This window comes from Ursus arctos, unplaced genomic scaffold, assembly GCF_023065955.2.
Source record: "Ursus arctos isolate Adak ecotype North America unplaced genomic scaffold, UrsArc2.0 scaffold_1, whole genome shotgun sequence".
Taxonomy (NCBI): Eukaryota; Metazoa; Chordata; class Mammalia; order Carnivora; family Ursidae; genus Ursus; species Ursus arctos.
The window spans coordinates 34,647,689-34,675,326 of NW_026622763.1; the positions used below are offsets into that span (position 1 = coordinate 34,647,689).

The 27,638-nt window shown below is 40.1% G+C and overlaps 2 protein-coding genes across 4 annotated transcripts in view; one reads left to right on the forward strand and one right to left on the reverse strand.

The window, feature by feature from the left end:
* Window positions 1-12,619, reverse strand: part of STAM2 (signal transducing adaptor molecule 2) — a 45,724-nt gene extending 33,105 nt beyond the window's left edge. For 2 of the 3 annotated variants that reach the window (XM_044381572.3, XM_026492796.4), the window contains exon 1: window positions 12,291-12,590. In XM_044381572.3, the coding sequence (XP_044237507.2) occupies window positions 12,291-12,330 (40 nt within the window). In that variant the 5' untranslated portion in view covers window positions 12,331-12,590. Of the gene's footprint in view, window positions 1-12,290 lie in introns of all 3 variants that reach the window. The other variant, XM_026492795.4, reaches the window with a different exon arrangement.
* Window positions 12,620-12,727: 108 nt separating this feature from the next.
* Window positions 12,728-27,638, forward strand: part of FMNL2 (formin like 2) — a 428,341-nt gene continuing 413,430 nt past the window's right edge. The window contains exons 1-2 of the mRNA XM_057317774.1: window positions 12,728-12,987; window positions 16,216-16,412. The gene's annotated coding sequence lies outside the window, so the exon portion shown is untranslated. The remainder of the gene's footprint in view (window positions 12,988-16,215; window positions 16,413-27,638) is intronic.

Consider the following 27,638-nt stretch of genomic DNA (forward strand, 5'->3'; position numbering starts at 1 on the left):
ATGAAAAGGCAGCCATCTGCAGTCCAAGGGAAGACACATTGCACGAGACACCAACACTGCTGGGACCTTGCTCTTGGACTTCCAGTCTCCAGAACTGTTAGAAAATAAATTTGTTGTTGAATTCACCTAGTTCAAGGTATTTTGTTATAGAAGCCCAAGTGGACTAATACTCTACCCAACTAGAGTACAGAGAACATTCCAGGCATCCAACTGAAACACAAAAAGAGAGTAAAGGTCCCCTGTAATTTAGTTCAATATCAAAATAGGTCTGTCTCACAAAGAAAACCAAACCTAACGAAAACCTAATAGATCCTCCCATAGTATAATTACCTGACAGAACAAAATTCAACACTCTTTAGAAAAAGACAACATAACCTAGCCTTATAAAGAATCATTGTGAAAAGCATAATATAAAAAAATCACCAGTATATGAAAAAGTATCCCATAATCAAAATATAAGTAATCAGTAAAATAAGATAATAGCATAACTCAAATATCAGAATTAGCAGACAAAAAGGTACTTTATAGCAGGTATTATCAAGAACTTAAAGCAAAAGATGGTCATAATAAGTAAGTAGATGGTGGGTGCTCAGCAGAGAAAAGGAAACTATAAAATTAGAATTTCTAGAACTAAAAAGTATGCTTATCAACTAAAAACATTCACTAGATGGGCTTCGAAGCAGACTGGAGACTGCAGAAACAGTGAATGTGAAGAAAAATCAGTAACAGTTATCAAATTTGAAGAATAAAAAAAATGTTAACTGAACAGTCTCAGTATAATATTAACTTTTTAAACTTCCTATGTAACAGATTACTCCAAGTTAGTAGTTTAAAACACCACACATTATTAGCTCATAGTCCTACAGTTAAAATCTAGGTATGCGTGGTTGGGTTCTATGCTCAAAGTACTACAAGACTTCTTATGGGGGGGTTTGGTATGAGAGACTATGGACTATGAGAAACAAACTCAGGGCCTCAGAGGGGAGGGGGGTGAGGGAATGGAATAGACCGGTGATGGGTAGTAAGGAGGGCACGTATTGCATGGTGCACTGGGTGTTATACACAACTAATGAATCATCGAGCCTTACATCGGAAACCGGGGATGTACTGTATGGTGACTAACATAATATAATAAAAAATCATTAAAAAAAAATGGGGGGGTTTGGTGTTACTCAACTAAAACATGATAACTAAATTCACACGTATTGGAACTATATAAAGTGAGGACTATCTGTACATTTAAGCAGAGTTTAAATCTTTCCTCAAATGTGCACGGAACTATCAAAACCTGACAATATACACAGTATATTCTCTAAATACAATGTTTGTTGTTTTAATTAGACCAAGTATAATAACCAACCACATGGAAATTAACAACTAGGATATACAAATAATTAAGATTATAACAGAGGGCAATATAAAAATTTGTTATAATCAGTATACAACATATCAGTATCTTTTTTTTTTTTTTAAAGATTTCATTTATTTATTTGTCAGAGAGAGAGAGAGAGAGCACACAAGTAGGGGAAGCACCAAGCAGAGGGAGAAGAAGGCAGAGGGAGAAGCAGGCTCCCCAATGAGCAAGAAGCCCAATGTGGGACTCAATTCCAGGACCCTGAGATCATGACCTGAGCCAAAGGCAGATGCTTAACCAACTGAGCCACCCAGGTGTCCCAACATATCAGTATGTATCTTGAGACATGACTAAAGCAATGCTTAGATCTTAGAGGAAAAACTGTCTTTTATGTATTAATAAGAAAAAGACCAGGGGGCACCTGGGTAGCGCAGTCGTTAAGCATCTGCCTTTGGCTCAGGGCGTGATCCCGGCATTCCGGGATCGAGTCCCACATCGGGCTCCTCCACTGGGAACCTGCTTCTTCCTCTCCCACTCCCCTGCTGTGTTCCCTCTCTTGCTGGCTGTCTCTCTGTCACATAAATAAATAAAATCTTAAAAAAAAAAAAAAGACCAATTATTTTTATACCTTAAAATTATAGTAGGAGTATAGGAGAAAACTGGAAAAAAATTTTTTTCAATAGCAGAAATAAACTAGAAAATGGAAAGTAAGTAAATGAATAGAATTCATTTTTGGTATCTAACAGGAAACCACAGCTGACAGCTTTTACTAAAGATAAAAAATGTTCTTTCTTTGGACCAATTCATTATGAACTAAGTAATTACTGAAGATGTAGGAGAGCCAATTCTTTCTAGTTTATAAATAAGTCGTACATGTTTAATGATTAAAATAATGATATATACTTGTTATTAAGTTTCTAGACCACACAATTTTTGTGTAAATTTAGACTAAAATATTTATGTCAAAAACCTCAACCTGACAGATAATAAATATTTCACCTCTTTCTCTGACTTTAATAACAACCAAACTTAGCATTCTAGAATATCTGGGTTTAACATACATTTTCTTATTCACTCCTCCCTCCTCATTTAATGTTTTCGTTTGTTTGGGTGTATTTCATTGATACAAATCTTCAGTTTACTCTGGGGAAAGCAGTAATATAAAGTCTACCTTAAAATACACTGTTCATTATCTTCTAAAATGAAAACCAACTTACAGCTCTGAGTATTGAATGGTACATAATAATTAAGAACAACTGTAAGTAATAGCTTCAAAACATTTTATATATGCTAAACCACTTACACTTCAATCACATGAAGTAAGGATTCCCCTTTTACAGATAAGGAAACAGACACAGAAAAGTAATTAGCACAAGGACATACAGCTAATAAGTAGTTAAACAGGGACTCCAATCTGGGGCATCTGACTCAGGGTATCCTCCCTGGTTTGAATATTAAACAAACTGCTGCTTGAGTGCAATTTTTATTCAAAACTGCTGAAGTAACTCTACCCAACAAGTTAGTTTTCAGTTTCCCTATGTACGAATATTTTAAACATACTGAATAGGACAAATGCAAATTCAAGTCTTGTTCATAAGGAAAGGATCATTTAATATCATCTAATCTACATCCACATCATCTAAAAATACAATATATTTAAGAGCTTCCTGATCTAGTGGAATACAGAAGAGTGACGGACACATTTTGATTTCACACATCATCACTAGCATTTTGGGGGGACACATAGGACAGTCAGGAAGGAGGGGAAAAAACCACATCAAAATTATATTTTACTTCTTTGTAATATTGTAAACCATCTTTAAAAAGGCAAAAGGCCTAGGACCAGCCTTTATATTCCTGTAAGTTCACTTTCTTCCTGGCTGATCCTTCCAACATGCCCTCTCTAAACCTGTCAGGTAAGACCCATGCACCCTCCCAACTCTACAAAATGGGCATGCTCATTTCCACAAACACCCTTATATTAGGGAACAGGGAAGAAACAGAAATGTAGTAAGCATAATTTTTATTGTAATAGACCTACCAGGAATCTTCATGTGCAAGACAGCTGGGGAAAAGGAAAAATGAGTCTGCAAAGTAGCTAAAATGTCATAGATAGAAAATCAAAAGCAGTTACACTGGATGGGGATCACATAACCTCTGCAAACAGAGGAAATCATCATGCACACTCTGTATGCATCTGTGAAGTACACATATCGCCCATTAAGCACTGAAGACCTGCCTTCTATACACCCAGCTCTGAAACTAACTTACTAGCCTAAGGTCTCTAGGTAGTTCAACCTCAGCTCAGACTCAAATCAGAATCCATGTTCTTATTTGGAGATTAAAATGGCTTCTATGCTTACAAGATATTTGCAAATGAAACTACAGATAAAACGCTGGTACCCAAGATCTATAAAGAACTTCTCAAACTCAATACCCAAGAAACAAATAATCAAGTCAAAAAATGGGCAGAAGATATGAACAGACACTTTTCCAATGAAGACATACAAATGGCTAACAGACACATGAAAACATGTTCAAAATCATTCGCCATCAGGGAAATTCAAATCAAAACCACACTGAGATACCACCTTACGCCAGTTAGAATGGCAAAAATTGACAAGACAAGAAACAACAAATGTTGGAGAGGGCATGGAGAAAGGGGAATCCTCTTACACTGTTGGTGGGAATGCAAGTTGGTACAGCCACTTTGAAAAACAGAGTGGAGGTCCCTTAAAAATTTAAAAATAGAGCTACCCTACGACCCAGCGATTACACTACTGGGTATTTACCCCAAAGATACAGACATAGTGAAGAGAAGGGCCATATGCACCCCAATGTTCATAGCAGCATTGTCCACAATAGCTAAATTGTGGAAGGAGCCGAGATGCCCTTCAACAGAGGAACGGATGAAAAAGATGTGGTCCATATATACAATGGAATATTACTCAGCCATCAGAAAGAACGATTACACAACATTTGCAGCAACATGGAAGGGACTGGAGGAGATTATGCTAAGTGAAATAAGTCAAGCAGAGAAAGACAATTATCATATCGTTTCACTCATTTACGGAACATAAGAAATAGCAGGGAGATCGGTAGGAGAAGGAAGGGAAGAACGAAGGGGGGGTAAACAGAAGGGGGAATGAACCACGAGAGACTATGGACTCTGGAAAACAAACTGAGGGCTTCAGAGGGGAGATGGTGGGGGATTGGGATAGGCCAGTGATGGGTGTTAAGGAGGGCACGTATTGCATGGAGCACTGGGTGTTATACACAAACGATGAATCATGGAACACTACATAAAAAACTAGGGATGTACTGTACGGTGACTAACATAACATAATAAAAAATTAAAAAAATAAAATAAAATAAAATGGCTGCCATGCTTAAAAAAGGAGTTGTGAAAACTAAGTGAAAAGAAAAATGGACGAAACACTTAAAAATAGATACTTCAAAAAAGAGATTATTCATTTATTTATTTGTTTGTTTACATATTATAAGTAAGCTCCACACCCACTATGGGGCTTGAACTCACAACCTCAATATCAAGAGTTGCATATTCCAATGACTAAGCCAGCCAGGTGCCCCAACAAATAATTTTATTTAAAGGTGCCCCACATCAATAGTCATCAGATAAATGCATATTAAAACTACAATGAAATAACACTAGAATGACTAAAATTCTTAAAAGTACACCACCAGGTACTGACAAATTTCTGACATGAAACTGAAGTAATATGAGCTAAAAATAAGTAGGTGGTACACTTTAGAACACTGATTTTCAGAGGGCGTTGTCTGATACATGTCACACTGACCTTCTTAGATTCAATCCCTAAACTAAATACAGGTATTTATTCACTATCAGGGAGAGTAACAGAGCCTAGTAAAACAACATCAAAAAAAAAAAAAAAAAAAAAAAAGAAAAAGTTCTTCCCCTTCAACCCTCAAGGGCACAGCACTACTAGGAAAACCAAAACATGCATGTGCTAGATTTAAGCAGAGCTTTTAGAAGAGAATGTTACAATAATTCATCCCATGACACATAAAAGCAAAAGAAGCTGCTTCAGATAACAACAAAAAATCCCTTTTAGTTCACATGACCTAAATCCTGAGTCTCTACAATTCTCATGTTGCATGTGAATAAACAAATGCTTCATAAAAGAATATTTACTGACCAAAGAGTCTGCCGAGTTTTTAGTTATGATAAAAATTTCACTAGCAACAAATTTTTTCACCCTATATGTTACGGTCATTTAAAAATTATACTAAATAGGGATACTGTACATAATAAAAATTTTAAATTCTTCATCATTTCCCTTCATGCTTTTATAAAAGACCTATTAAATACAACTTCTCAGGTTGCATTAAAAGTCAGTCAGACCTGTAAATACTTCATGGGATCTTCAGTTTTCAACATTCTTTAATTAGAGGAAACTAAAGAAAATCTTCCTTGAATGGAACAGTGATAGCTGTCACAAACAAGTCTCGGTGGTAAAGAAATACTAAGTGTTCTACAGAGTGTTGTAGGAGAGGTGCTTATCCTTCGGACATCAGCAGTTATAGGTCCATTAAAAAAAATATTAGAAAGACAAATGATTTCATTCATATGTGAAATTTAAGAAACAAAACAGATGAACATATGGAAAGGGGGAAAAGTGGGAAACAAACTATAGGAGACTCTTAATGATAGAGAACAGAGGGCTGATGGAGGGAGGTGGGCAGGGCATGGGCTAGATGGGTGGACATTAAGGAGGGCACCTGTTGTGATGAGCACTGGGTGTGGTATTTAAGTGATGAATCACTGAATTCTACTCCTGAAACCAATATTGCACTGTATGCTGACTAGAATTTAAGAAAAAAAATTTTTTTTAATGTTAAGGGTAGTCTAAAAGATGGAAGCAAGATTTATTACTCCAAAAGAAGACTTGAAGATGCCAATAAGCGAATGCGAACTTTAGTCCTAAAACAGAAAAGATAAGGGAAAAAGATGAGCAATACCAAAATGTCTCAGGTTTCTAGAAAACAATGTTCTCACCAAGGGGGTTTGACAAATGTTGCTGATCGACAGATAACTGAAATAGGAAAGAACACTACAAGCAAAAATATTTTTAAAAACTTTGTAAAAGATGGGGTACCTGGGTGGCTCAGTCGGTTGAACAGCTGACTCTGGCTTAGGTGGTGGGCTTAGGTTGTGATCTTGGGGTCCTAGGATCGAGCGGTGACCACTCAGCAAGGAGTCTACTTGCTTGTTCCTCTCCCTCTGCCCCTCCCCCCACTCCGGCCCTCCCTCTCTCAAATGAATAAACAAAATCTTAAAAAAAAAACCTTTTTAAAATACAAAGTGAAAAACCAAAAGCAGGGGGGGGGGGAATGTTAGATATGGGGACACAAAGCAACCAAGGAAAGAAAAAAATAACAGGAGATTTAAAAAAAATTACATATCCTTAACTTTTATTTTGATATCTAGGTAATAGATAGTTAGAATTATAAGTTGCCAAGTAACTGGAGTTCGATATTCTATACTACGTACTATAAATAAGGTCTATTCTTGTAACACTCAAAACACCTTTAAGGTTCTTTCATTTAAACAAAAAAAGCAGCATAAAGACACATCCACCTAAGAACACAGCTATAATAATATGTTACATATTTACTTGTAGAAAAATCATCCTCTTGCCCTCTTGCGTTACTTTCAAACTATAATCTAAGTAAGCTTAGAACTAATTATTATTATAAGGAACAAAAACGTCTACTTTTAATTATCAACATCATTAGTTCACAGGAAACAAAAATATAAATTACAATGCCTTTACTCTTAAATGCTAAAAGAACATAAAGGAAATTCCCTTTTATGATTATACAACTCTGATCATAAACCCATCTGAAAGAACAAAGTCCAAAGACAGCTAAGACTATGAAAATGAAGAAAAACAAAACAGGGGAACTTGCCCAAGGCCACTGACATTTAAAAGTAGTACTGGTGGCAGAACAGACAGAGAACAGTGTAGAAGGACCGAAAGCAGAGACACAGGCTTCATATAAGGAATGTACTGTATGAAATACAGTATGTCCCAAAATCATGGGGAAAGGACAGACAATTCAGTAAGTAGTGATTAGAGAATAGATTATTGTCTACTAAGCTGATTATCCAACCAAATTCCTCCTCAGACCCTACACAAAGATCAAATCCAAGGTCTCTTAGTCCTGGGACTGCATCGCGATTCAGGCTCTCTGCTCAGCGGGGAGTATGCTTCGCCCTCTCCCTCTGCCCCCCACCCCACCCCTGTCTGCGTGTGTGTGTGTGTGTGTGTGTGTGTGTGTACGCGTGCTCTCTCTCTCTCAAATGAATTTTAAAAATCTTTTAAAAAAATCTTAAATTTTCTTAATAAAAGACATCAGAAAATAAAAAGCAACAAACTGAGATACATATTTGCAATTCACACAACCAACAAGAGATTAGTAGAGAATGTACAAGGAACTCTAAAACTCAGTAAAACAAAATAATCCAACAGAGTAATAAGTAAAAGCAACAAGCAGGTAATTTATGGAAAGAGAAAACAAAATAACCAAGAAATATGTGAAAAGAAGCTCAACTTTACCAGCAATGAAGTTGAAATGAAAACACTGCCCTTTGATAGGTACTTCATACCTATCAAATTGGCATAGATTTAAAAATATGACAATACCCAGTGTTTGTAAGGATGTGGAACAAGAACTTCACTGCCACTGCTGGTGGGAGTAAAATCACCCACAAGCACTTGAAAGGCAGTTCTACACTAATATTTTGCAAGTCTGCACTATCTATACTTTAAATAAGGAATTCTCCTTCAAGATACAATCCCTAGAGTATCTCTCATTCACGTAAACAAGAAAACATGGGTAAGAACTTTCACTGCACTGTTGTCTATGGCAAAAACCTGGAAAAAACTTCATGTCCATCAATAGAATGAACAAATAATGTACTATATTCATACAGTGGAATACCATACAACTGTTAAAATTAATGAACTGGAGCTACAAATATCAACAGAAATAATTCACAAAAATGCTGAATTAAATACAAATGACAAAGAATGACACTATTTTTTATGTAATACATATAGTATATTTGTATGGTGTTATTTATATTATAAAATACAGTTGTATCTTTCTGGAGAGAGTTTAACTCTGAGAAGGGAGATAAAGGAATAGAATAGGAAATGAATAGCTGATAAATATAACAAAGAATTTCAACTCCATCTTGAATGTTTTCTTAAAAAAAAATAATAAAGTGTGGCAAAATATTAGGCTTGACAGAGTTGGATGATAGGAAAAGGACTTTATGTCATATCCTGTACTTTCTGTTAAAATACATCAATTAAAATGTTTAAGTATCTGAAGGCTTAAGGCTGTAAACAAAATATAGAAAGAAAATAACTATTAAAGCAATCATTCTCATTCATAAACGAAAAATTTAATTCTAATTTTTTGCAAAGATTATAGCAACCTAATTGTGTTCCAGAATTGCCTTAAGTATGTAAATGTTATAAATCTGAACATATTAAGTAAATTGTATTGAAGGAGCGCTGTCAGTATCGATTTTTATGTGAGCATTTTTTTTTTTTTTTAAAGTAAGCTCTATACCCACCCTGGGGTCTAAACTCAGGACCCCCAGATCAAGAGTCTCATGTGCCACCAACTGAGCCAGAAAGATGCCCCTATTAAGCACTTCTTATAAAATTTCACTGGAGAAAAAGATTCCAGGACCAAAAGCCCAAGCTACCTCACAGTCAAGTATCTTCTAACACAAGACAGAGACACAGCAATATATGCATTCAAATTTCACTTAAAAAGTCTCCTTTCAGTGCACCTGGGTGGCTCAGTTGGTTAAGCATCCAACTCTTGATTTCAGCTCAGGTCATGATCTCAGGGTAGTGAGACTGAGCCCCCAAGTTGGGCTCCATACTGGGTGTGGAGCCTCCTTCAGGTTCTCTCTCTCTCTCTGCCCCTCCACCCCCGCTCGCACAAATACATAAATAAATCTTTAAAAAAAAGGTCTCCTTTCAAGATAAAAGTTCACGCTTCAATCCACTGTGTCATTAAGTGTTTTATAGAGGCAGAATTTGAGCTCAGCTTCGTGGGACATAAGTTAGTACATCTATAAGGAAGGCAATACTAAGGTTGTTGAAAAAAGAAAAAAGGGTATCAGTAAATAGAAAATGGCACAAAGGCAGAAAATGGCCAAAAAAAGGTTGTCTGGCTTGAGTAGGGAGAAAAAAGATGTGCCAAATAAGAACTGAACTAGAGTTGGGGAGAGAAAAGACAAGTCATGATTTGGGAAGCAATGTAGTGAGACTGGAAAAATTGGCCTAAACTATAAGGAAATGACATATTCCTTTTTAACACTACACACTCTATCTTCCTACTGTGGCTCTGTCCCTCATATTTCACTTTCCTCTTGAATTCTCTCAGAGTGGCTGCCCCAACCGAGCTCCACCTCGAGAACCCTACACACCCACTTTAAGATGTGGAGGTGGGGGAGGATGGTAGGATGTGTGTGGATATAGTTTCTTTTTTTGCTCGACACAGCTTCAAAGGAATTTTATTGAACAAAACAAAAATCTAGATTTGAAGAAACCAAATAAAATATTTCAAGAGCTCTAATGCTACTATAGCTAACATGCCCTTCAGGATTTGTGGGATCTGACTCCAAGAAGAAAATAGGAACCTGCTGGAGATCCTTACTTCCTAGCCTTTGGCCTGCTTCCATTTGACAAGTCATATACCATCATCAACTTATGAATGCCTTTGTAGACATCTTTTTCTCAAGGTCTGAGGGAAGAATTTCTTCCCCACATGAATGACATCAGACAAGAATGCTGGACCTCCAGTGAAGCTGCTCCTCGAAAGGAATGCGGTGTCATCTTTAAAAACCCTTAATTACAAAATGACCTTATCATACATATAGTTAGAGGTGGTTACTTCCTGCAGGCAGAATTGCTGTCAAGAAAGGAAAAGGAGAGAGAGACAGAGTAATATCAACATCTTTACAGAGAAAGCATGTGCCTGAAGGTCCTTGTTGTCTTTTCAGGGAAGATGACTATTAAAGAAAGAAGGAATGTAAAGCATCTTTTGTATTTCCAGTACTATATTTATCATACTATATTGCAATGATCATTTTACATATGTATGAGAGTTCCTTGAGGGCAGGAACTCAGTCTATTAAACTTTTGTGTCCTCAGAAATTAAAACAATATAGATACACACATTAATCATTCAATGTATGTTTGTTGAATGAAAAGTGAACATAAGAATGACAAAAAAAACCCCAACGGTAATAAAAACCTGACTGAATCAAAAAGGGTAAGTGAAAAGGCAACGACGCTGCAAAGGAACATATTCCTGTAGACATCCCACATTAAATAATAACTTGCTTATATTACTTAATTATTTCAAATTAAAAGGAGACTTCAGTTCTGAAAAATGTAATATATAACTTTTCCTCCGTGATATGGATTTAAGGGCAATTTAAACTCCTTAGTACTTCATTCCACTTCTACTAATTCCATTCACGTGTCTATTTTTTTTTTAAAAGATCTTATTTATTTATTTGAGAGAGAGAGCAAGCAGTGGGGAGGGGCAGAGGGAGAGGAAGAAGCAGACTCCCCACCGAGTATGGAGCCCCATCCCGGGCTGGAACCCAGGACCCGGAAATCATGACCTGAGCTGAAGGCAGACGCCCATCCAACTGAGCCACTCAGGTGCCCCCCATTAACATGTCTAAAAGAAGTTACTGGTGGGGGGCACTTGGATGGCTTAGTTGGTTGAACATCTGACTCTTGATTTCAGCTGAGGTCATGATTTCAGAGTCATGAGATCAAGGACATGTTGGGTGCAGTGCCTACTTCAGATATTCTCTCTCTCTCTCCCAACCCTCCCTCAAGGAAAAGAAGAAGAAGAAAAAGTAGTAGTAGTAGTAGTAATAGATGTTGTTGTTGTTGTTAGTGGTGGGCCTCAATCAAACTTGCTCTTTCATCCTCAAACTGTCTTTTGTATAGTGACTTCAATCATACTTGAACTAACAAGTACTTGAAGCTGTGATTGGTGGCACTGCCAATGAAATAATCTATACACGGCAGTGTTTTTTATTTGAACAGCAGTGCCTCGTTTCCTACAGCAATATTAAACTGTGATCCACTAAGCCATACAGGGACCTCAGGAGTCACTGAACGGAAGGCCAGTTTATTTTACTGTTCTTCTAGTGCCCAAAATAGTTCTCATATCCTATCAACTTTTTTCTCATTCCAATCACTAAAAACATCAGCGCTCTAACAACTCCAACAAATAAAACAGTTTTTCTTAACTGTTTTGAGATCCTAGGGCTTTCCTTTTAATACCCTAAGACAGAACATCTCATAGCACTTGCGCCATCCATGGAGAGTAACAATTCCAACCACTGTAAATAAATCCTGAAGCTGTGCTATCAGAGCTTGGACGCGTTCGTATAGGAGCGAGGTGAAATAGGGTTTTCCTACTGAATGGAGGCAAGTAGAGGTCTCTGGTGTTGGGCTGCCTCAGACAGCAGGGTCTTTCCACCGCTGCATCATCTACAAGTTGGGGGGGGGGTGATGAACCAACTGTAGACGGAGCAGGAAGTTTGTATCATCAACTCTGCAATTGCTTAATTGGTCCAGTCCCCAGCGAGCCACAGGCTCTTCCCTATTCCTGCGCTCGGCGAGAGGAAGGACCTTCTTTCGGGGACTCTAACCTCAGGTGTGCAAGAGGCACTCCCCAGGCCGCTACCGACGCGTCAAGGTAGCTCCCGGAAAACGGGCGGCGAGGCAGGGGCGCCGCCCCCCTTCTCTCTCTTTCCTTGGCTTTCCAGTCCCCGGAGTCGCCGCCGCCCACTTTCCAACATGACAAACAGCGGCCCGAGCCCGTGCCCAGCACTTACCCACGTCTTGCTCGAAAGGGTTAGCGGTGAATAGAGGCATCCTGACGTCGTCTGAGCCCTAATCGCTGTGGTCTGGCCGTGGCACGGCGGCTACTCCTGGCTGGGTGACCCGAGGCCGCCGCTTCCTAGACGGCTCGGCTCCGACCGCGTCCTCGCACTTCCGCCACAGCACCTGCCCGCCTCCCGCCTGACGGGCCAGCTCCGGGTCCGCACTCCACCCCCGCGCTCCGGCCTAACTCTCTTCCTGGGACGAGTTCCCGCCAGCGTGCGGATCCTTTCAGCGCTCCTGTCGCCGCCGCCTCCCCGGAAGAGGCCCCAGCCTTTGTCCCAGGCTTCCTTGGGGGGGGGGGGGGGGGGTCAGGCGGCCGCCGCGGCCACCTTTCCATCGCTAGGACCCCGGCAAGCCACGGAGCAGGGGACCTTCGGGGCCGGAAGTTGTCGCGCCTAGAACTGGGCGACCCTAAAGGCCCGGAAGCCGCTGTGCGGGCGGCGACGCTGAAGGGCCGCAGTTGTGCGGCATTTTCTGTATTCAGAGGCTCTAGTTCTCGCTCATTTAATTTGTTCCTAAGCTGCAGTCTAATCCCTTGAGGGCTTCCCAGTGGCCGCGTTTGCGTCACAGTCCCGTTGCTCTGGAAACGGATGGAGCCTTGGCATCTAACACCTGCTGGAATAACCTCCCTGGAAAGCAGTGGTCAAAGTAACTATAGCTCTGTGGGGATTCTTTAACTTTTCCCTTTCCATCATGTTCTCGCCCTGAAAACACTGCTCGACTGTAGGAATCCAAAGGCGAATGAGGCTGATAGTTCCATAGGGCCAGTGGATAGCATGCGCAGGACAGCATATTACGTTCCTGATAGGGGCCACAAATCAAATTTCCGTAGGAGCCAGCCAGTTATTTAAGTGAATAGAAAAGTGCAGGTGCGCTTACCAACCACAAATTCCCTATCCCTCTTACCCTTGCCCCCTGCTTGCTTTATCTATAGCATTTATCACTTCCTGATATGTAATTTACTTAATTATTATGTTTTCTGTCTCTCCTCTTTAGAATATAAACTCCATGACCAGTTCTGTTCACTGCTTTATCCCCAGCATCCAAAAGAGTGTCTGGCAAGTAATGGATGCTCAATAAATACATTTCCAATGTAGTTGTGACTATCCAGCTGAACAGCACATATACGATGGTAGCTGCTAGTGAACTTTAGTGATTTGTTGAAGTGTGGGCCCTACTAGAGCTTAAAATTTCTCCATGATTTTTAAGTGTTAAGAATTATTTCCACATTTTAACAACGGGTCAAATAAAACCATTTTACAACGAGAGAACCCTTACACATGGAATAGTTCAGAAAGGTGGTTGCGTGTTCTATAAAGTTGGTGCACAAATAAGAAAGATTTGCAGGTGAAGGGAGCTGGTTTTCAAAAAAAAAAAAAAACGCACAAACAAAAAACAAAACACTGAGCCTAGGATGTTAAAGATATGTTTGGAGACTTTCTAGGATTAAGACTTAGAGTTGGGGGGCGCCTGGGTGGCACAGTCGTTGAGCGGCTGCCTTCAGCTCAGGCTCAGGGCGTGATCCTCGCGTTCTGGGATCGAGCCCCACATCAGGCTCCTCTGCTGGGAGCCTGCTTCTTCCTCTCCCACTCCCCCTGCTTGTGTTCCCTCTCTCGCTGGCTGTCTCTCTCTGTCAAATAAATAAATAAAATCTTAAAAAAAAAAAAAAGACTTAGAGTTGGAATGGAAAACAAGACTAGATAAAGAGGAAACAGATTGGGAAGAGCCTTCAAGAAGCTAAGATATTTTAATTTTAGCATATAAGGCTATAAATACTCATTTAAAAATTTTGAACAGCAGAGTAACATACTAAAAAGAGTATCTGGATAGTAATCTGACATCAGTGTGCATGATGTATCTGAAGAAGCAGAATCTCACAGAACAGTTTAGTAGGTTGTTGCAGCACATGAAAGCTGCTAGAGGAGATACTGTAGAAGAGCTTGTACTAGGAACAAAGAGTTGAGGATTAGCCTTTGGAAAGCACTCACATTTTAAAGACACTTATCACCTTGAACGGCAAGCATACTCAAGAATCTTAGGTATTGACCTTTCTCTGCGTGTACTCAGCCTCCTGTTGAGTTCCTCCACTTAGCCAATTTCTTAATAGTTACTAAGAGCCAGACTCTGCCTTAGAAACAAGAGGATACGAAGGTTGTTCATTGCAACTTCACCTGATGAAGTTTTTGAAGAATTAAAAGATATGTCAGTGGCAGCTCACAGATTTTGCTGTGTAAAGAAATGCAACCTTTACATTTTTCTGTGATATAACCTCTTTTGAGCCCCTATAACAGGGGCTCCCTGCTAACAGAAAATACCTTACCAATTTTAGTTCAGTTCAGTTCTTTAGGGTTTTCTTGATTATTTGGGGTTTATACCCAACAGATCTAGAATATCCTTACCACAGAGCACATTCCCTGAACATACAACAAGGTCCATCCCCAGCCAGGTGTGTGCTTCCAGTTCTGCCAGTACGTGTTTGGTGAATAATACTTTTTATTCCAAAACAGGGACAGTGCTTCCCCAGTAAGGGATGATGAAAGTTGACCCTAGGTATTGGTCTAGAAACACTGGAGATAGTTGTGGCAAATCTTAAGGGAATCTAGCATCTTGGAAGGCATCTTCCTCAGGTGAAACTTTTGCATGGTTTTCAAAGGGAGGTCACTATCCTATAGCAAGGGCAAGTGTACCTTGTCCAGAGGATTGAGGTAAATCTATCAGCTCAATGTTCTCAAGAGTTTCCACCTAGGTATCTCCATTCTAGGTCTCAGGGTCTTTATTCTCCCTTTCCGGCCCTGACTTTAATTTAGGAGGCATGCTATGGGTTATGAATTCAACCTTCTTCTAAATTCTGCTACTCTCACAGTCAGGAACTGAGTTTCTTTTTTTAGAACTATAATCTGTCCCTGTGGCTACAGTAAATCAAGCACTTGCATTCTCTCTCTCTAAAAAGCACTTGCATGCTCTCTCTCTCATTTCTTTCTTTGTGTTTCAGTTTAGATAATCTCCCTCTCTCTCTTTCTGATGAATGGTATAGTCTTTTAAATGAATTTCCAAGGTATTTTGTTTGAGTGTTATTTTTTAAATAAATTTTTTATTTTGGAATAATTTAGATTTACAAAAAAGTTACAAAGATAGTACAGAGAGTTCTCATTTACCCCTTAACACGGTGTTAAGATCTTACAGTTCCATGATACATTTGTCAAAGCTAAAAAACCAACATTGGCTCATTGCCGTTAACTAAAGTCCAAACTTTGTTTGGATTTTACCAATGTTTACATTAATGTCCACTTTTTTCCCCCCAGGATCCAATCCAGCTGTTTCAAGGTTCGCCAAGACCACCCCCAAGTTTAATTATTTGCCAGGACGTAGGAATCAGCATATAGTCATCCTCATGACTATGATTTATTACAATGAAAGGATACAAAACAAAATCAGCAGAGAGAAATGGTACCTGGGGTGAAGTCCAGAAGTACAAGCTTCCAAGAGTCCTCTCTCAGTGGAGTCACACAAGACATGTTTAATTTCTTTAGCAACAAGTTGTGATAACTAGAAATGTTGTCTGCCAGTAAGCTTATTGCAGATTCAATGCCTAGGATTTTTATTAAGGGCTAGTCACACAGGTACCCTCCAGCTAGCAAGAACTCAAATTTCTAGACTCTCAGAAGGAAAGCAGGTATTCATCATAAACTGTATTGTTTGTACAAACAGTTTAGGCACCATGAGCCATTCTTATGACGGAATTGTGGGAACTCTCCCAAAATCTAAGTTCCCAGACACCAGTTAAGGGCCAACCTTGCAAGCAGGACTTTCCAAGGGTAGCAATCTCAAGACTGCTTTGTTAACTCTTTTTTTTTTTTTTTTTTTTTTGTCTGTCAGAGAGAGAGAGCAAGAGAGCACGAGCAGGTATGGAGGTTTCACTCATTCACTCAGACGAAGAAGTAAGCTCCATGCTGAGCAAAGAGCCTGATGTGGGACTTGATCCCAGGACTCCAGGATCATGGCCGGAGCCAAAGGCAGATGCCCAGCTGACTGAGCCACCAGGCGTTCCTGTTACCTCTTTTCTGCATACCAGGGTAACACATTTCATTTAGTCGTCTTGTCTTCCTGGTCTCCTCTGGTTTGTGGCAATTTCTTAGTCTTGATTTTTATGACCGTGATAGCCTTGAGGAGTGTTGATCAGATTCTATAGACTGTTCCTGAATCTAGGTTTGTCTGATGACTTTTTCATGCTTAGATGGGTGTTATGGGGTTTTGGAAAGAATACCTCTGAGGTGAAGTGTCCTCATCACATTGTAGGGGGTACATGATATTCACATAAATTCTGGTGATGGACTGTTCAGCACTTCATAAATGTACCATTTGCCAAGTTCTTCCATTTTATAGTTAATATTTTTTCCTTTCCCTACTCTAAGGAAGCGGGTTATTGAGTCTAGGCCATCCTCCAAGGGAGGGGAGGGAATTAAGCTTTACCTTCTGTGTCCCTTTGATGTGCCTCTGTTTTGTTTTGTTTTGTTTTTTAGCATTTCTTTTTTTTTTAATGATTTTTTATTATATTATGTTAGTCACCATACAGTACATCCCCGGTTTCCAATGTAAAGTTCGATGCTTCATTAGTTGCGTATAACACCCAGTGCACCATGCAATACGTGCCCTCCTTACTACCCATCACTGGTCTATCCCATTCCCCCACCCCCCTCCCCTCCGAAGCCCTCAGTTTGTTTCTCAGAGTCCATAGTCTCTCATGTTTCATTCCCCCTTCTGATTACCCCCCCCTTTCTTTATCCCTTTCTTCCCCTACCGATCATCCTAGTTCTTATGTTCCATAGATGAGAGAAATCATATGATAATTGTCTTCCTCTGCTTGACTTATTTCACTTAGCATTATCTCCTCCAGTGCCGTCCATGTTGCAGCAAATGTTGAGAATTTGTTCTTTCTGAGCTGAGTAATATTCCATTGTATATATGGACCACAACTTCTTTTTTTTTTTTAATGATTTTTTATTATATTATGTTAGTCACCATACAGTACATCCCCGGTTTCCGATGTAAAGTTCAATGATTCATTAGTTGCATATAACACCCAGTGCACCATGCAATATGTGCCCTCCTTACTACTCATCACCGGTCTATCCCATTCCCCCACCCCTCCCCTCTGAGGCCCTCATATATGGACCACAACTTCTTAATCCAGTCATCTGTTGAAGGGCATCTCGGCTCCTTCCACGATTTAGCTATTGTAGACAATGCTGCTATGAACATTGGGGTGCATATGGCCCTTCTCTTCACTACGTCTGTATCTTTGGGGTAAATACCCAGTAGTGCAATGTCTGGGTCATAGGGTAGCTCAATTTTTAACTTTTTAAGGGACCTCCACACTGTTTTCCAGAGTGGCTGTACCAACTTGAATTCCCACCAACAATGTAGGAGGGATCCCCTTTCTCCACATCCTCTCCAACAATTGTTGTTTCTTGCCTTGTCTATTTTTGCCATTCTAACTGGCGTAAGGTGGTATCTCAGTGTGGTTTTGATTTGAATTTCCCTGATGGCTAATGATTTTGAACATGTTTTCATGTGTCTGTTAGCCATTTGTATGTCTTCATTGGAAAAGTGTCTGTTCATATCTTCTGCCCATTTTTTGACTTGATTATTTGTTTCTCGTGTATTGAGTTTGAGAAGTTCTTTGTAGATCTTGGATACCAGTCTTTTATCTGTAGTGTCATTTGCAAATATATTCTCCCATTCCGTGGGCTGCCTCTTAGTTTTTTTGACTGTTTCCTTGGCTGTGCAGAAGCTTTTTATCTTGATGAAGTCCCACAAGTTCATTTTATCTTTTGTTTCTCTTGCCTTTGGAGATGCGTCATGAAAAAGGTTGCTTTGGCCGATGTCGTAGAGGTTGCTGCCTATGTTCTCCTCTAGAATTTTGATGGATTCCTGTCTCACATCGAGGTCTTTCATCCATTTGGAGTTTATCTTTGTGTATGGTGTGAGAGAGTGGTCAAGTTTCATTCTTTTGCATGTATCTGTCCAATTTTCCCAGCACCATTTATTGAAGAGACTGTCTTTTTTCCACCGGATGTTTTTTCCTGCTTTATCAAAGATTAGTTGCCCAAAGAGCCGAGGGTCCATTTCTGGGTTCTCTATTCTGTTCCATCGGTCTATGTGTCTGTTTTTGTGCCAGTACCATGCTGTCTTTGTGATCACAGCTTTGTAGTACAGCTCGAAATCCGGCAATGTGATGCCCCCAGCTTTGTTTTTCCTTTTCAACAGTTCCTTGGAGATTCGGGACCTTTTCTGTTTCCATACAAATTTAAGGACTATTTGTTCCAGTTCTTTTAAGAATGTCCTCGGTATTTTGATCGGGATAGCATTGAAAGTGTAGATTGCTCTGGGTAGCATGGACATTTTAACTATGTTAATTCTTCCAATCCATAAGCATGGAATATATTTCCATCTTTTTATGTCTTCCGCAATGTCTTTCAAGAGTGATTTATAGTTTCTAGAATATAGTTCCTTTACGTCTCTGGTTAAGTTAATTCCAAGGTAACGTATGGTTTTGGTGCTATTGTAAACGGGATGGATTCCCTAATTTCTCTTTCTTCAGTCTCATTATTCTTGTATAGAAATGCAACTGATTTCTGAGCATTGATTTTGTATCCTGCCACATTACTGAATTGCTCTATAACTTCTAATAGTTTGGAAGTGGATTCTTTTGGGTTTTCCATGTAGAGTATCATGTCATCTGCGAAGAGAGACATTTTGACTTCTTCTTTGCCGATTTGTATACCTTTTATCCCTTTTTATTGTCTGATTGCTGTTGCAAGGACTTCTAGTACTATGTTGAATAATAGTGGCGAGAGTGGGCATCCTTGTCGTGTTCCTGATCTTAAGGGAAAGGCTTCCAGCTTTTCCCCATTGAGAATAATATTTGGTGTAGGCTTTTCATAGATGGCTTTTATGAGATTGAGAAATGTACCCTCTATCCCTACACTCTGAAGGGTTTTAATCAGGAAAGGATGCTGTATTTTGTCAAATGCTTTTTCTGCATCAATTGAGACGATCATATGGTTCCTGAGACTTTTCTTGTTGATATGATGTATCACGCTGATCGATTTGCGAATGTTGAACCACGCTTGCATCCCAGGTATGAATCCTACTTGGTCATGATGGATAATCCTTTTAATGTACTGTTGATTCTATTAGCTAGGATCTTGTTGAGGATTTGGGCGTCCATATTCATTAGGGAAATCAGTCTGTAATTCTCCTTTTTGATGGGGTCTTGGCCTGGTTTGGGGATCAAGGTAATATTGGCCTCATAGAATGAGTTTGGTAGCTTTCCTTCTGTTTCTATTTTTTGATATAGCTTTAGGAGAATAGGTATTATTTCTTCTTTGAATGTTTGGTAGAATTCCCCAGGAAAACCGTCCGGGCCTGGAGTTTTGTTATTTGGAAGGTTGTTTATCACTGACTCAATTTCTTCATAATTAATTGGCCTGTTTAAGAAATCGATTTCTTCCTGTTTCAGTCTTGGTAGTTTATAGGTTTCCAGGAAGGCCTCCATCTCTTCCAGATTGCTTAATTTATTGGCATGTAGCTGTTGATAAAAGTTTCTAATAATCCTTACAATTTCATTGGTGTTGGTCGTGACCTCTCCTTTTTCATTCATAATTTTATTAATTTGGGTCCTTTCTCTTTTCTTTTGGATAAGTCTTGCCAGTGGTCTGTCAATTTTATTGATTCTCTCAAAGAACCAGCTTCTAGTCCTATTGATGTGCTCTACTGTACTGTTTCTAATTCATTGATTTCTTCTCTAATCTTGGTCAACTGCTTCCTCATGCGTGGATTAGGCCTGTCCCTCTGTTGCTGTTCCAGCTTCTTGAGGTGAGAATATAAAAACTGCATTTCAGATTTTTCTATTCTTTTGAGTGAGGCTTGGATGGCTATGTATTTCCCCCTTAGGACTGCCTTTGCAGTATCCCATAGGTTTTGGACTGTTGTGTTTTCATTCTCGTTGGTCTCCATAAATTGTTTAAATTGATTTTTGATTTCCTGGTTTATCGAATCATTCCTGAGCAGGATGGTTCTTAGTCGCCAAGTGTTTGAGTTTCTTCCAAATTTTTCCTTGTGGTTGAGTTCCAATTTCAGAGCGTTGTGGTCTGAGAATATGCAGGGGATAATTTCAATCTTTTGGTATCGGTTGAGACCTGTTTTGTGTCCCAGAACATGGTCTATTCTTGAGAATGTTCCATGGGCATTAGAATAGAATGAGTATTCTTTGGTTCTGGGGTGTAGTGTTCTATATATATCTATGAGGTCCAACTCGTCGAGTATGGCATTCAAAGCCTTTGATTCTTTGCTTAGTTTTTGCCAGGGTGTTCTGTCTATTTCTGATAGTGGGGTGTTGAGGTCTCCTACTATTAATGTATTTTTATCTATATATTCTTTATTCTGGTTAAGAGTTGGTTTGTGTATCTTGCTGCTCCCCTGTTGGGGGCATATATATTTATAATCGTCATATCCACTTGTTGGATACATCATTTAAGAATAATATAGTGCCCTTCTGTGTCTCTAACTATAGTCTTTATTTTAAAATCCAATCTATCTGATATGAGAATTGCTACCCCAGCTTTCTTTTGAGGTCCATTTGCATGAAAGATGGTAATCCATCCCTTTACTGTCAGTCTGAATGTATCTTTGGGTTCAAAATTAATCTCTTGTAGACAGCAAATGGATGGGTCATTTCTTTTTATCCAATCTGCAACCCTGTGGCATTTATGGGAGCATTCAAGCCATTTACATTGAGACTGTATCTTTGGGTTCAAAATGAATCTCTTGTAGACAGCAAATGGATGGGTTATTTCTTTTTATCCAATCTGCAACCCTGTGGCTTTATGGGAGCATTCAAGCCATTTACATTGAGACTGAATACTGAAAGATATGCTTTTAATGATGCCATGTTGCCAGTAAAGTCTTTGTATCGGTTGTGACTTTCTGTTCTGTATCACTCTTGGGGCCTTTTTACCTTTATAGAACCCGCCTTAATATCTCCTGTAGGGCTGGTTTCGTGGTTACGAAATTGGTTAATGACTGGCGAATCTGGAAGGTTTTTATTTCTCCATCAATTCTGAATGACCGCCTTGCTGGATAAAAGATCCTTGGCTGCATGTTTTTCTCTGAAAGAGCTTTAAAAATGCCCCCCCCAACCCTTTCTCTCATTCCAGGTCTGTGTAGACAGAACTGACGTAATTCTGATACCTTTGCCTTGGTACGTGAGAAATTTCTTTGCCCTGGCCCTTTCAATACTGTATCCTTGGATCTAATATTTGCGAAATGCACTATGACGTGACGTGGTGTAGGTTTGTCGTGGTTGAGCTTGGGAGGGGTCCTCTCTGCCTCTTGGACACGAATGTTTGTTTCCCTTGCTAGATTAGGGTAGTTTTCAGCTATAATTTTTTCAAGTATCTCTTCTAGACCTCTGTTTTTCTCCACCCCTTCGGGGATGCCAATGATTCTGACATTGGATTGTTTCATTGAGTCAGTAATCTCCCGTAACCTACATTCGTGGGCGTGGATTTTTTTAAATCCAGCTTCTATTTTCGTTTTTTCTTCTACTAACCCATCCTCCAATTCGCTAATACGTTCCTCTGCCTCGGTGACCTTGGCCGTCAGAGCCTCTAGTTTTGCCTGCATTTGGCTCATAGAATTTTTAATTTCTGTCAGATTCGCTCTCATTTCCGCCCTTAGAGATTCTATATTCTCATTAACATTTTCGTTAATACTTTTTTCAAGTCTATTCATCAACTTGACCATTGTTACTCTGAATTCCATTTCTGATAATTTGGTTACATCCATATCCATTAGTTCTGTGGCAGAGGCCACAGACTCATTGTCTTTTCTTTGCTGGGGGGGACTTCTTCTCGTCATTCTGATGAGGAGAGGTTGCGGGGTTGTCCGGAGCCAAATTATTGACCGGGACCCAGGTCGTGCTCCCTTGTTTTATAGGGATTTTAGGGATGTGGGCTTCTTCTTTAAAGATTTTATTTATTTATATGGCAGAGAGACAACCAGCGAGAGAGGGAACAGAAGCAGGGGAGTGGGAGAGGAAGAAGCAGGCTCCCAGCGGAGGAGCCCGATGAGGGACTCCTTTCCGGAACGCCGGGATCACGCCCTAAGCCGGAGACAGGCGCTCAATGACTGCGCCACCCAGGCGCCCCGGGATGTGGGCTTCTTGATTTTTCAGCCTGCCTTCTGGGGGAGGGGCCTGCCGCGCCGATACTCAGGCAACCCTGTTTGGGTAGAGTCTCCGCGTCCCCTGCGAGGGGGGACGGGGATGGGCACTCTCTGAGCCGGTATTTCCAGGCTTTTGTTCTCTGGCAGCTTTCCCTGGCGGTTTGCTGTGCCTCTTCTGAGAGTCAGAGCAGCAGTGGCGGAATTTCAGCCTCTGTCTCAGCACAGAGGGATTGCGGACCATTCTCCACTGATGTTTTGGCCACTTTAACTCCGTTACTGTTGGTGCTGCTCAACCCTGCAGCGTCCTGGGATGTGCACTCCACACCCGGAGTCCCAGCCCTCACTTCCAGGGCCGGCATCTCTGTCCTTTGTGTTTCTAATGCCGCCAGCTGCCCCGCGCGCTCCCGGAGCTCCCAGTCTCAGTCTGGTTCCAGTGAGCGCACCAGAGCTCTGTGAGAAGTCTGGTGGCGCACGTTCCCCGGCTCACAGTCTCAGTCTGCTCTCTCGCGGGTGCCGGTCTGCGAGTCCGCCCGCTCCCCCGTGCAGGTGGCCACTGCTTCCCGGCACGCGAACGCGGAGGCTCCCTCCCCCTTCCATTTATCTTCCGATATCAGTGCACGGTTTCACGGCTCCCCGCTTCGTACCTCAATACTCAGCGCTGGAGATGTTCATTTGTAGAGATCCAGATGCGTCTTCCTGCGTCTCAGGCTGGTTCCGTGGTTGTTTAGGCTGGTCTGGTACCTATCCAGCTCGACTCAGGGGACCGGCTGAAAAAGGGGTCCCCTGCTCCTCCACCATCTTAACTCCTCTCTTGCTTTTTAGCATTTCTTTACTACAGTGCTTCAGTCTCACTGTGTATTTTCTTTGTCTCAGTTTTAGAATCAAACATTTCTCAAAGGAACCCTGGTTTTGAAAGTCTCTTTAAAGGCTGCCGTAAATGATTTCTAGCTTCATGATATGCCTCGAGTAGATAGCTGGCTAACATGAGCTTGTCATTTCCTTCCTGTAGCACATTAATAATAATTAACAACAACCAACCAACTCCACAGTTCTTTTTTTTTTTTAAAGATTTTATTTGACAGAGAGAGAGACAGCCAGTGAGAGAGGGAACACAAGCAGGGGGAGTGGGAGAGGAAGAAGCAGGCTCATAGCAGAGGAGCCTGATGTGGGGCTCGATCCCATAACGCCGGGATCACACCCTGAGCCAAAGGCAGACACTTAAAGACCGCGCCACCCAGGTGCCCCCACAGTTCTTTTTTTTTAATAATATTTTTTATTATATTATGTTAGTCACCATACAGTACATCCCTAGTTTTTTATGTAAAGTTCCATGATTCATTATTTGTGTATAACACCCAATCCACCATGCAATACGTGCCCTCCTTAATACCCATCACCAGCCTATCCCGTTCCCCCACCCCACCCCCTCTGAACCCCTCAGTTTGTTCCCAGAGTCCATACTCTCATGGTTCATTCCCCCTTCTGTTTACTCCCCTTTCTTCTTCCCTTCCTTCTCCTACCGATCTTCCTACTTCTTTTGTTCCATAAATGAGTGAAACCATACGATAATTGTCTTTCTCTGCTTGACTTATTTCGCTTAGCATTATCTCCTCCAGTCAATTCCACAGTTCTTACAATTGTCCTTATCTTTCTCAAATGTTAGAGCTATCGCAAAAGCCAGTGCATGCCCTTCTACCTATACTTTTCTTCATTTTACCACTGTCTTAGTAATCGTGATGGTACAGAAGTAGTTCTCAAATTTGGCATCCATCAGAACCAGCAGGAGGGCTTGTTAAAAACACAAATTGCTGGACCCTGCTCCATAATTTCTGATTTAGTAAGTTTTTATAGAACACAACCTAATACCTAACTGGTCAAATGTAAAACCTCCCACTACAAACCTATTTTCTTCAGTTTTTTTTACTAAGCATATCATGCCTGGCTTTCAACCAATAATTATAAGGCATACTAAAAGACAAAAACCAACATGAAACAGTAGAAAGAGCAAGCATTGTAACTGACTCAGATGTGGCAGAGATGTTAGACGTTTCTTAAACTCACAGATTCTTCAGGCATGTCCAGTCCATTGATGAACCCATTAAAAACTTTCTTCATTTCCTTTACAATATTTTTGATAGTTAGTACTTACTCTTGATTCTTTCTTAGGGTTTCCATCTCTCTGCTTACATTACCCATCTGATCTTTTTTTTTTTTTAAGATTTTTATTTATTTATTTGACAGAGAGAGAGATAGCCAGCGTGAGAGAGAACACAAGCAGGGGGAGTGGGAGAAGCAGGCTCCCAGCGTAGGAGCCTGATGTGGGGCTCGATCCCAGAACGCCAGGATCACGCCCTGAGCCGAAGGCAGACGTTTAACGACTGAGCCACCCAGGCGCCCCATCCCATCTGATCTTTTTTAATTGAAGTATAGTTGACATATTATATTAGGTTTAGGTGTATATACAGTGATTTGACAATTACAGTTGACACTTGAATAACATGGGAATAGGGGTGCTGACCCTGCACAGTCAAAAATCCACATATAACTTTTGACTCCCCAATAACTTAGCTACTAATAGCCTACTGTTGACCAAAAGCCTTAACAATAACATAAACTGTTGGTTAACACATATTTTGTATTTTATATGTTTTATGTACTGTGTTCTTGCAATAAAGCTAGAGAAAAGAAAATGCTATTAATAAAATCATTTTAAAAAAGGGCACCTGGGTGGCCCAGTTGGTTAAGCATCTGCCTTTGGCTGAGGTCATGGTCCCAGTGTCCTGGGATCAAGCCCCACATCAGGCTCCCTGATTGGTGGGGAGTCTGCTTCTCCCTCTGCCTCTCCCCCCTGGCTTGTGCTCTCTCTCTCTTACTCTCTTTCAAATAAATAAAATATTTAAAAAAATAAAATCATAAAAGAAAATACATTTACAGTACTATAAAAAAATCTGCATGTAAGTGGAACCATGCAGTTCAACACATGTTGTATAAGGATCAACTGTATATCCATTACAAAATGCTCACCACTGTAAGTGTAGTTACCATCTAATTTCCCATCTGTTCTTGCATGTTGTACACTTTTTCCATTAGCACCTTTAACATATTAATATAATTAATTTAAATCCTGGTATCATAATTCTAATATCACTGCCATATCTGAGTTTAGTACTGATGCCTGTTTTATCTAGCTAGGGGTTAGGCTGTGTTTACTGTTTGCTGTAATTATAGGTGTCAGAGACTAAATTTCCTCTGATGTCCTTGTTTTTGTCTCCCCTATTGTCTTTGGGTTCCTGATAGAATCAAGAGTTTTATGTATATATGTATGATTGACATACAACATTGTATTAGTTTCAGGTATGCAACATAATGATTCCACATTTGTGTACCTTGCAAAATAATCACTGCAATCAATCTACTTAACATCTGTCACCATACAAAATTACAACATTTTTTCTTGTGATGAGAAATATTTTAAGATTTGCTTTCTTTGTAATTTTCAATTTTACAGTACAATATTATTGATTATAGTCATTATGCTGTATATCACATCCCCATGACTTACTTATTGTATAACTGGAATTTTGTACCGCTTGAATCTCTTTCACCTACCCTGCTGGCCCCCTGCAACTACCAATCAATCTATTCTCTGTGAGTTTTGTTTTGTATATTTGTTTGTTTTGCTTTTTAGATCCCATGTTTAAACGAAATCGGTACTATTTATCTTTCTCTGTCTGACTTATTTCACTTAGCATAATACCCTCCAGGTCTGTCCATATTGTCACAAATGGCAAGATTTCATTCTTTTTTTTAATAATATTTTTAATTATAGTATTCTTTTTATGGCTGAGTAGTATTCCATTGTGTGTGTGTGTATGTATGTATATATATTTTGGATATTAACCCCTTATCAGATACATCCTTTGCAATTATCTTCTCCCATTGGGTAGTCTGCCTTTCCATTTTGTTGATGGTTTCCTTTACTGTGCAGAACATTTTATTTCAATGCAGTCCCATTTGTTTGTTTTTGCTTTCGTTGCCATTGCCTTTAGAGTCAGATCCAAAAAATACCACCAAGAGTGACATCAAAGAGCATACTGCCTGTGTTTTCTTCTAGGAGTTTTATGGTTTCTGGTCTTATATTCAAGACTTTAATCCATTTTGAGTTAATTTTTGTGTATGGTGTAAGATAGTGGTCCAGTTTCATTCTTTTGCATGTGGATGTCCAGTTTTCCCAGTACGATTTGTTGATGAGACTGTCCTTTTCCCATTGTATATTCTTACCTCTTTTGTCATAAATTAGTTGACTATATATGCTTGGGTTTATTTCTCTGCTCTTTATTCTGTTCCATTGATCTATATGTCTGCTTTTATGCTAATACCATAGTGTTTTGTACTATAGCTTTGTCATATACTTTGAATTTAGGGACTTGAGAGCCTTCTTCTTCTTCTTTTTTTTTTTTAAGTAGGCTTTATACCCATTGTAGAGCCCAACACAGGGCTTGAACTCATGACCCTGAGATTCAAGACCTGAGCTGAGATCAGGAGTTGGACACTCAACCACCTAAGCGGTTTTGTTTTGTTTGAGAGACTTCTTTTTTTTTTTTTAAGATTTATTTGAGAGAGAGAGAGAGCATGAGCAAGGAGAAGGGGCAGAGGTAGAGGGAGAAGCAGATTCCCCGCTGAGCAGGGAAACCCAATGTGGGGCTCAATCCCACCATGACCTGAGCCAAAGGCAGACACTTAACCAACTGAGCCACCCAGGCACATGGAAAGATGTCTTAAATAAGGTCTGAGGTATGTAGTTCTTTCCATTGTAGTCCACTGTTCTATTGGAGCCCTCTTCATGTGAGGTGCTAGGGGAGAACACTTCTATAGTCCTATGATTAGGTCTCAGTCTTTTTTGAGCTTGTGCCTCTGGGCTATGACCTTCACTCAGGCTTCACAGGTTTGCCCCTTCCCTTGTAGGTAAGACAGGAAGACTAGAGGGTGTTTGGGTATTTTCCTTCCCCCCAGTTGGTTATGCTTTTGTAATACCCTACTTGGTTAGGCTCTCCTAAAATAGTTTCTCTTGA